We start from the raw sequence: 10,259 nt of genomic DNA on the forward strand, positions 1-10,259 counted from the left end.
ATTCTCATAGATATCTCCTATGTCATATGTATCTAAAAAAACTCAACATCTCATATTTCCAATAAACTCAACATATCATATATAGCTACAAAACTCAACATCTCATAATTATCTACAGTACTAGGCATCACATATATATCTAAAAAAAGTAAATAATCTAGGGTTTCACTAACAAGAATCATATATTGTGAACTAATGAACAATACTAGGGTAGTACTTACACATCCTAAATCACAACACCCGATCATGGACAAATAAAGATCCAAACCAAGCAAATCAAGGGTTCCACCCAATCTTGGACAAATCTCTAAAATGGAAACGAATTTACGGAGGAAAAGAAAGGGAGCGAAGGAGTTTACATAGTAGGAGGGATTAGAGATCGATTCCACGGCTGAAATCTCCATATCTAAGAGGGGTGTGGGGGAGGGGGTCGAAGGGAGCGCCGCTGCTGCTCTCTGTTGACAGAGAGCAACTGCCTGGGGAGGGCTGGCCCAATGCGGCTTAAGTCAATGTGCAGCGCCTAAGCGCTAGGCGCTGCACATTACATGTGTGGCTCCTATGCCTTAGGCGCTGCACGGCTGGACATGGGGCCGCGCCTGGCCTCGGGCTACCACGCTGGCCGAGCGTGCGGCGCCTAAGACAAATGCGCTACATAGTGAAGTGTAGCGCCCGGCTGTCAGGCGCCACACCAAATGGCAGTTTGTAAAAAAAATTAAGATCGGTTGAGAAAGTGAATTTTTTTTAAACTTCGGCGACTTTAATTAATTCATAATCATATCCTTTACAATAAGCGGAATCAGGAAATCAGGAGGTTTATCAAGCCACACCCTTGACTCCTCACCCAAAAAACTAAAACGAGCAATAGTATGAGCGCACTCGTTTACATCACGCACACAATGATTTATTGTCGCCTTGCCGAAAGAACTCATCAACCTTCCACAATCGTCAGTAATTACCGCACCTGACGGCCGGTAGTCATCCGGATTCTGGATAGCTTGAACAATCTCCATAGAATCACTCTCAATGGACAAAGAAAAAATGCCCATCTCCTCAGCAAGTCGTAGTCCCAATAATAGCGCAAACGCCTCCATCGTTGGAGCGTCCATTGCATTCGGTTTATATTCCATGGCCGCTGCAACAAAACCTCCCTTCGAATCTCGTAAAATAGCACCATTTGCCCTGCACCTGAGTCAACCTGATGCTAGTCTAGACCATCTAGTCTGTCATGGAGGAACCAGTTAGGAACGCAAGAGTGTTCGGATCGAACCAAATCAAAAATGAATAGGAGACTGTGGACTTGATCTTCGACGACTTAAGGACTTGGGCTAGGGCAGGAGCATTTGGAGGAAGACCGATACCCGAGTAGTAGAGTAGTATTAGGAGTGGAGTGGAGGTTTGGTTGGGGTCGGCTTGTGACCATCAACTAGCGCAATGTAATAACTCTTGTACATATTTTTCTCCCTTCTATAAAGCTAAGGTCCCTCGGAAAAAAAAGTTAGCAACGATACCCCTAATCAGGGTCCAGAATAAATAAAATAAAGAAATAACACACGACAAAGTATGACGGAACTTTTAGAGCACCCACGTCCCTTGTTAAAAAGCAATGTGTGTGATGTCAATTCTTTTGCCCATCCTCCTCGCCCACCCAGTCACTCCCAACCTGGTCGGTCGGCCGCCGGACGAGGCTGCCGCCTCCGTTCATCGTTGGGCTTGTCGTCCCCGCCACCATACGCGGGGTTCGTCTCCACCGCGACCCTGTCTCCTTTCCAGGCCGCTCCCTCCAGATCCGACGCTCGCCTTATCCTTATCCAGATCCGCCTCTTTCGACCCTCTCCGTATTCAGCAGTTAGGGGTAGCTCAATTTTCTGGAATTCAACAGTGAGTTCTTCCGGTAATTATTTGGATTCGCTCTAGTGTTACGAGCATCTTGCCGTTCATGATTAATATTACTTTGCTAAATCCAACCCGCGTCAATATCGGGCGCGCGCCGTTTAGATCGGATCTGTCCCGCTAATGGAATGGAATCCGTGGCGGAGGGGGATTGTGATGGTCTTCTCCGACTCTGCCTCATCTACGTGTGTCTCTCTTACCTTGATAAGTATATCTAATCTAGCTAGCTGCCGCAAGGCCGACCCGCCGTCACAATAAGTTGTTCTGTAAACTGCTGCAATCCTCGACAAGTCGCTAGCTATAGATAGGGCTTCAACTTTGGCCGTTCCAGCAAGTTTTTGTGCAACAAAACAAACCTAGGCTGTACATCCATCTGCTGCGGCATCCAATCAAATCATGGTAAATTCACTGCCCCCTCTCTTCTTCTAGCCCGTTTTGTCTTGCTACTAATATTCTCTCCTTTTGGGTTTTGCAGAGCCAAGATGCCCAAGACAGAATCAGTGCGCTCCCTAGCGACATCCTTATCCGAATCCTTGAACTCCTTCCGATGCGCAGTGCGATTCGGACTGGATCGCTCTCCAAACGGTGGAGACACTTACCTCACCAGCTCTCTTGTCTGCTCATAGGTGTATCTGACATTCAGAGCGCTAGCTACGTCACGCTGGGTCAGATCATGGGGGCGTACACAGAAACGACGAGGAGATTGCTATCGTCCACGTGCGAATGCGGCAGCCGTTCCATCAAGAGCCGGAGACTTACCTTTTACCTTTCAAAACCTTTCTTGTGCCCTATTGGCCATGCCGTCGGGGATGTAGCCAGGAACGGCGACACTGAATGCCTCGAGTTTGTGATATTCACGCATCTTGCGAGACCAAGCAATGCTCAACTTGTCTTGTTTGGACAGCGGTTCATGTCCTTCTTCCACTCTTGCACTACCAGAAACGCGACTAAGCGTGTGGGCCAACAGCCGTCAGGAAAATAAAACTGGCCGTCAGGAATATAATTCCTGTCGGCCAACCGACAGGAACAACCGACAGCCATAGCCTGCCAGGAATGAAACAATATGCCTGCCGGTCGGCCTACAGGAATATTATTGCTGTCGGTTATTCCTGACGGTTGGCTCACACGAAAGAAATGCTCTGTCAGATTTATGCCTCCCGGAAAATACATATTCCTGTCAACCACCTGTCAGGAAAGGCCGCCAGGAAATTTGTACTAGGAGGCATTCCTACCAACTTATACCTGTATGTTCAGCCGACAGGAATTTGTGCTAGGAAAGCTGCAACGTTCGTGCATTCCTGTCAGCCGTTGGCCGTCACTGTTGCATCATGATGTTTTTTTTCATATTCCTGCCGAAAAAGCAATGTGCTTAACCCAGATGCTACAGATGTTACATTATTTCACAGAGACCATGTGAGAATAGATTTATATGACAACATCAGACTTCATATATCATCATTAGTTCCATACATATAGATCAACAAAGTACACTACAAGGCTACAATGGTACCATCCACAAAAGGACCTTCCAACTACAACAATACTAGCAAAATACGCCGGCTTGCAACTACCACCAGATGTTAGTTCTCATTCCTAAACCATACTGGATACACAAGTCCACAAAAGAGCGTATGAAGACCACCTACAGTCTGATGTTATCATGTTGTTTGAGCAATCAGTTTCCGCCATGGTTGGCTGCTGCGTCAACGATCTGATCACCGACATTCCCAGTGGTGTCGTTCTCCTCGCTCGACTCCATGACATCATTGTTGCCATCAACCGCTTGTGAGCCGGCTTGAGACGAGTTATTTGTCCCCTGAATCAAGCCCAAGTAACCAAATTGTTATTTAATCTGATTTAGAACAATAAAAACACAATACTTTGTTGGATAATAAGTGGAGACAACAGAACAAAATAATTTCCATTTATTGATTAATGCTTGGCACCAAGAATGGATTTTCTTTTCATTTACATGTCCAGGCTACTTTGAAGTTCCAAATATCTTGATATAAAACATGAAAAAAAATCTCATATGCAACATAATGTTGATATTGCAGCTACATCAGCGTAGACAGGTCAGAAGGAATGCACAAATTCAAGTTGAGTAGTGGACATCACACATTCATCCATATGATATAGATAACTTCAAGTTTCTCATACACTTACTTCTGGTTGCGAAACAGCTCCATGGCTTAGTATATGTAGTATATGCGCTGGCAACTCTTTTCCTATCTCCTTGAAAAGTGCCTGCAAAAGGAAGAAATGTTACTCGAGTTGATAATTGAGAAGTTGAGATCCATTGGTTTAGAATTTGGGCGTTAATTTGTACGTACAGTTATGAGCTGCCCATGCATATCTACTTTCTGCTGTAGCATCTCCTTAGCACGCCTGAGTTCTGCATTTTCTTCATTAGCACGCCTTTGCAATCTATCTTTTAGAGGGAGGTACCGCAAAACTTTACGTGGGATTTTCTTTTGGCCTTCCTCGTAACGAGATGTGCCACAAAAGTCACACTTCTCTTTATGTTTGTTATCTTTGTAATACAACATGCAATTATTTTTGCACACATCTATTTTGACATATGGCATCCCAAGACCTTCTAAGAGTTTCTTGGATTGGTAGAAGTCTTCGGACAAATTAGATTCAGGAGGCAAAAGTTCATGGATTATTTTTAAGGTATCATCAAAATGTGCAATGGACATGTTGTATTGTGATTTCATAGCCAGCAAACGAGCTACAGTAGAAAGACGTGAGTGTTTTGTGTTCTCATGTACCAATTCATCGGCACTACTGACCATCCTATAAAAAGCCTTGGCAGAGGAGGTTGGCTCCTCAGTAACCGGTGGAAGATGGCTACCACCTAAGTCAACCAACATATTGTCCATTCGATCAGTTTCATTACAACCCTCTTGATGTACTAAAGGGACAGATCCATCAGCAGCAGCTACAAAACTCTCACCGTGTTCTGTCCAGGTTTTGTAATTTGGCTTATACCCATGTTTATACAAGTGTTTCTCTACAATGTGCCTTTCTTGCGGAAAATAATTCCGACATTTGGCGCATGGACACTTAATTTTACCACCTTCAGCTACGGAAGAGAAGGACCGGTCTATAAATCGTGCAGTTTCTTCAAGCCATATATTAGAAGGGACTTGACCAAACACCCATCCACTATACATCCAATCACGGTTCTCCATTATTTAACCAAGAACTCATACTGAAATAAAATTCACAGAAATGGGGCTATTTCAGAAAAATAATAGCATACTAAAGGGCAGCAGCACAAATAACAATTCACAAAAAGACAATTGTTTCAGACATAAATTTAAGAGCTCAAAGCTATAACTTACCAATATACTTGTTCAAGCTGGGAAATTACGGCGTCGAAAAGGGTGGCCAGCCAACTCCCCTAGCTGTTCACTGATGTTTCTGGAATATGAAAAGATAAGATTATTCTAGGATTTATAGATCTTAAATTCAATTTAAATAAATAAATAAATAGCAGGTAGGTGTCACGGAAGCTACAACCTAGAAAAAATGAACAGTTAGATGGTCATGTACATAAGCTACATGCTAGCTGTTCACTGATGTTGCTACAGAAGCTCCAACTTACGTCTAAGAACAACCAAAACTAATATGTCCAAATCAACTTGCACACCAAAGAACTGTACATGGTCATGTACAACTAGTTTTGCGTTGGAACCCATAAAAATTGGTGTTTGAACTTATCCAAATCAACCGTTTACTAATCAGATGTGCCTAAATTAGTTCCAACGAAGCTTGTACGCTACACAAGAAATAGAGCAAACAAATCGTAGATCTAGGAAAAGAAGGTAATATATTACCAGAGATATGGAGAATGGGGACTTGTGAGGCAGCGAGTAGAGGAGTACAGGCAGCCGGAGGTGAAGACGTGTAAATCTGAATGGGGGGACAAGTACGGGAGCTTGGTGGGGGGCAGATGCTGGTGCTCCGGCGGGTGGCGAGGTAGAGACCGGCACTACGCAAGTGGTGAGGAAGATGCAGGCGGAAGGACGGCCTTCCGCAGGGAGGGGAGGCAGCCGCGACGGTAGATGGGAGGATGGTGTAGCTGCTGCCACGGCGGTGGACCTGCGGATGGTGTGGCGGCGGCGGCGGTGGACCGGAGGATGGTGTGGCGGCGGTGGCGGTGGACCGGAGGGTGGTGTGGCGGCGGCGGCGGTGGACCGGAGGATGGTGTGGCGGCGGCTCCGGCTGTGGACCGGACGATGGTGGCGGCGGCGGTGAAGCGCAGGACTGGATTGGGGATCGAGAGGATTCTGGAGACTACGACTGAATTGGGGATGGAGGCTGTACGTGTTTGCCCTCTCCTTTTGTATTGGGCCTAACTCTGTGAACCCAAACACACAGGAAAATAGACAAAAGGGTGGGCCTCTCCGAAAAAATGCGCGCGCAATAAAAACCCGATGGCGCGAAGCGGCAGCCCGCGGGCGCGAAGGGCCGAATGCGATTCCTGTGGGCCGTGACGCACAGGGATATACTTTTCCTGTGCGCCTGCTCAGAACCTACAGGAATATGGTGAAAAAACCTGTCGGTCAGTGTCTGGCCCACAGTAAAATGACATTTTCCTGGGAGTCTACGCGGGGCCGACGGGAATATATGTTGGCTCACAGGCTTAATCACGATTCTGGTAGTGTTGCCCTGTCGCCTTCAGATGGCTCACAAGACTAACTCTCCACAACCTTGCATTTGGAGACTCGGATGTCCCCAATCTCCTCAATGCTTGCGATAAGCTTCAGTTCCTTAACTTGAGATGCTGCAAATTGGGTCCGAAATCTGTCCTCAACATAGACGCCCCGTCATCAGAGCTCCAGAAACTTGAATTGTTTTGCTTTGAGTGTGTGCGGGTTGATCTAGCAAGTCTTCCTAAGCTGAAGCAAGTGCTCTGTGATACTTGGTGGGCTGTGACCACACCTATGTCTTGTGGCTTTGTTCCCCAACTTGAGAAAGTAAGCCTCGCCTCTGCTGCCCTGTCTGGGCAGAAGCCATTCACATTGAGCAAGTGTTTATCTAGTAGTAGTACAAGAAGCCTCTCCACTTTGTGTCTGGATTTTTGCTCTCAGATGGTAAGTTTCTACTGCTACAACTCACTCTGCGTCTATGCCTCGTTCATCTATTATTTCAATGTATATATACACATTGCTACACGTCTCATGCATGCTCCATATTTGTTCTTTTACAAGTGCAGATCTGGATTCAACCGGAAGATCCTAAACAGCTCACACGTATATTCAGTAGCCTTAGAGATGTTTATATCTACAATGTCTTTGCTGAGTGTGATTTGAATTGGACATTCTTTATCCTTAAAGCTGCACCTTCACTGAAGAACTTCTATGTAAGTCTGCTAATTAAGATTTTCTATGCCACTTGCCCACTTGATATATTTTTTTCTTTGACATGTTTATGCATTTTCAGCACTAACTATATACCAGCATGCCACTAGCGCTCTTCTGTCACCAATAATAAAGATGAGAGCAGGATATGTGCAAGTGTAAATAGTTAGTTTTATTGCAAACAAAAGCACTTGTGGAAAATAAGTTAGTTGTATTGCACAAGCTAGAACACAAGGCAAACACACTCAGTCACTCGCAGCTTTAACGAAAGGTACTACATGCCGCATTGGGATGTAGGCAATATGAGATTCATTAAATGATATCATTGACGATGCAATGCAAAAAGGTAGAAATTCTTAAACATGGATTTTCTTGGGAGAGAATTTCCATGCAAGATAATGTTAGAATTCCTCCAAATTTCTACAGATCATGATATAATTGCATAGGTACCATATTCAACGTCATTCCTGTTTCAGAGAGCTGTATGCAAATTCCCCTAAAACCATATGAGGGCCTATCTTAAATACTAATATGAAGCTCAATGCATTTTTTTGAATAGTACTCCCTCCGATATTGATGCAGGTTTAGTACAACTTAGAACTAAAGTTGTACTAGAGCAGCGTCAACTAATATTGATCGGAGGGAGTAGTACATTTACTTGTAAGTTTTTGTAGCTACCGGTCTGTCGCCGTACTGCATCTTGAAAACTAGTATTGAGGTTGATGCTGATTTTATATGTAATATTTGTCGTTTCTTTTGTTGTTGGGTCCATGCAGTTATCTCGACACTCTTGTGAACCTAACAAGTTTGAGGATATTGCCAAGAAGACCGACTTGGTGTGGGAAACCTCCAGTTTCAAGCATTTGAACTTGAAGCTGCTGTTCATGAAAGGGTTTTCGGAGGATGAGAAGGTGATGAACTATATAAGACTTGTCATGAAAAGATCTATGGGCTTGAAGAGAATCGAACTGCATGATAAAGACCCATGTGAGGAGTGCAAAGCCATATCCCCCGAGTGTTTAAAGTTTCCTGTGGATGAATCTAGCAAGCGTCGAATTAAGGAGAAACTCACATATGGATTCTCCTTAGATGTGGAAATAGTAATGGGATGATGCATATGATCAAGCAGTGCGCAGAACCAAGTCAGTTGCTTAGCACGCCCATTAACAAGGGATATATATATAGAGAGAGAGAGTAGGTGCGAGCATATGTAGGCTTACTTTTTCAGAGACAAGGTGAGTGCCCGTGTGTTGCAACAGGAGCCAAAAAAAATTCATGTTTACAATCAAGGTATTGGGTTAAACTAACACCTGTTATTGTAATTTTTTACACACATATTTAGTAGGTCAATGTGTAGAACTTAGCTCATTTGACATGCATGGGACCCAGACAATGGATATCAAAGCAACAGCAAATGCAACCATGTGAGCATCATATTAGTAACGGTCTAAAATAAAATTCATTTTTAAAGATTATCCTTCCAAACAAAACGTAATGGCTGGTTATTGAAAGTGCACAAAAAGTTGCAAGCGAGAATGAAAAAGCATGTCTATGTGTTCCAGCAACAAAGCATATGCATACATACATTGATTATGCCTTTTTCTGTAAAAAAATCTTTACAAATTGAACATTACAAGTCCAAAATAAAAAGAAGACAGAAGTGACACCAGACATATTTTTCAAAGTGTTAACTAAGATTTGATAATCCACAAGGGACCTATCCATAATGTAGCCGGGCAAACAGTATTGTGGTAGACAGTCATATCGACGGTTATTGTGCCGATCGCCCCAATATCGCGACTCTGCAAGAGTTGCTCCTGTTACCTAATCTCACGGAAGACACGTAATAGGTAGAACATATTTTGAATATAACTTGGGCCTCTTTGATTCACAGGGTTTTCAAAACGTAGTAGCAGCAGAAGTATAGGATTTGAGTGGCGTGCCCACTTGAATACTAAAGGATTAGCAAAGGAGTGCTTGATGCCACAAGAGAAACAAAGAAATTGTAAAAAGAGGTTGAAATAGATGTTAGATTTCTTATGAATGTAGTACAAAAGATTCCATAGGAAAAATTCTTTGCTATGGATTTCAAAAGACCAACATAGGAAAATTTCCTATGGATTTCAATCCTCCAAAAGTCCTATAAAATTCCTTTGAATCAAAGTAGCCCTTATTGTTTAATAAATATGTTTTGCCTTGTGCGCATTATTGGCGGCGACATCTTGATGACAAAGGTGATGTTATATGGAAGAAAATCATCATACTTCTGTTTCCATCTTAGTACGGCATGTGCTTGGAGGTGTAAGCAGCTTCAAATTCAAGAACTTCGTACAAAGCATCTTGAAGGAATATGTACATCTTTTTGTGAAAATTAGTGAGATTTGTTGAGTGAGAAGAATAGCTCAACACGATAAACGTATGAAGAGATTCAAATGTTTGGATCCTGGCAAACTTAATAAGAAAAAAGTGCAAGTGAACTAAACGAGTAGATGGCAAACTTGAAGAAAAAAAATACTTTATTTGTCATTTGTTTCTATTTTAGTTCGTTCACCTAAAGAGCTAATAAAATCAGATTCTTTTCTAGAAAGATGGTAATGTGAACAAAACACACATCATAAGAAAAATGCACACATTGATACATTTAAAAAAAAAAAGAGTTGATATTTAATATTGGTTCTGACAAGTACCCATCATCAATTATCCAAATCGTAGTTTAATATTCTCCTGAAAGGAGCAGTATCACATTATCCGTAGCATCACAACAGTGCACACGACAGAACTTGTAACAGTTTGTTAGACAGCTCCATGACTACATATTATCCGGTAACACTTGACAAAGCTTGCACCTACTCATTACTACCAAGGCATATTATCCAGTAACACGTGACTATGGCAACACCTACTTATCACCACGAAAGGTCATCACCACGAAGGTAGCTACGGAGTTCTTTTGAATTAATCGGAACTTCAGGTGTCAAATCAAGCTCAGGATCCGAA

At 43.1% G+C, this 10,259-nt stretch overlaps 1 protein-coding gene across 1 annotated transcript; it reads left to right on the forward strand.

Annotated features, from left to right (window-relative positions):
- The first annotated feature begins 2,220 nt into the window (after positions 1–2,220).
- Positions 2,221–8,599, forward strand: LOC147988484 (uncharacterized). The gene is made up of 4 exons (XM_087541694.1): positions 2,221–2,817; positions 6,566–6,995; positions 7,118–7,264; positions 8,039–8,599. The coding sequence occupies exons 1-4, from the start codon at positions 2,438–2,440 to the stop codon at positions 8,372–8,374; spliced, it is 1,293 nt and encodes a 430-aa protein (XP_087397820.1). The 5' UTR covers positions 2,221–2,437; the 3' UTR covers positions 8,375–8,599.
- Positions 8,600–10,259: the final 1,660 nt, after the last annotated feature.

The sequence above is a fragment of the Triticum urartu genome, chromosome 1A, assembly GCF_056163025.1.
Source record: "Triticum urartu cultivar PI428250 chromosome 1A, HENAU_Tu73, whole genome shotgun sequence".
NCBI classification, from domain to species: Eukaryota; Viridiplantae; Streptophyta; class Magnoliopsida; order Poales; family Poaceae; genus Triticum; species Triticum urartu.

Coding starts and splice junctions, on each gene's coding strand:
- LOC147988484 (XM_087541694.1), top strand. CDS start 2,438: ATGCGCAGTGCGATTCGGACTGGATCGCTCTCCAAACGGTGGAGACAC. Junction 2,818..6,565: donor TTCATGTCCTTCTTCCACTC/TTGCACTACCAG, acceptor ATTCTGGTAGTG/TTGCCCTGTCGCCTTCAGAT. Junction 6,996..7,117: donor TGGATTTTTGCTCTCAGATG/GTAAGTTTCTAC, acceptor TTACAAGTGCAG/ATCTGGATTCAACCGGAAGA.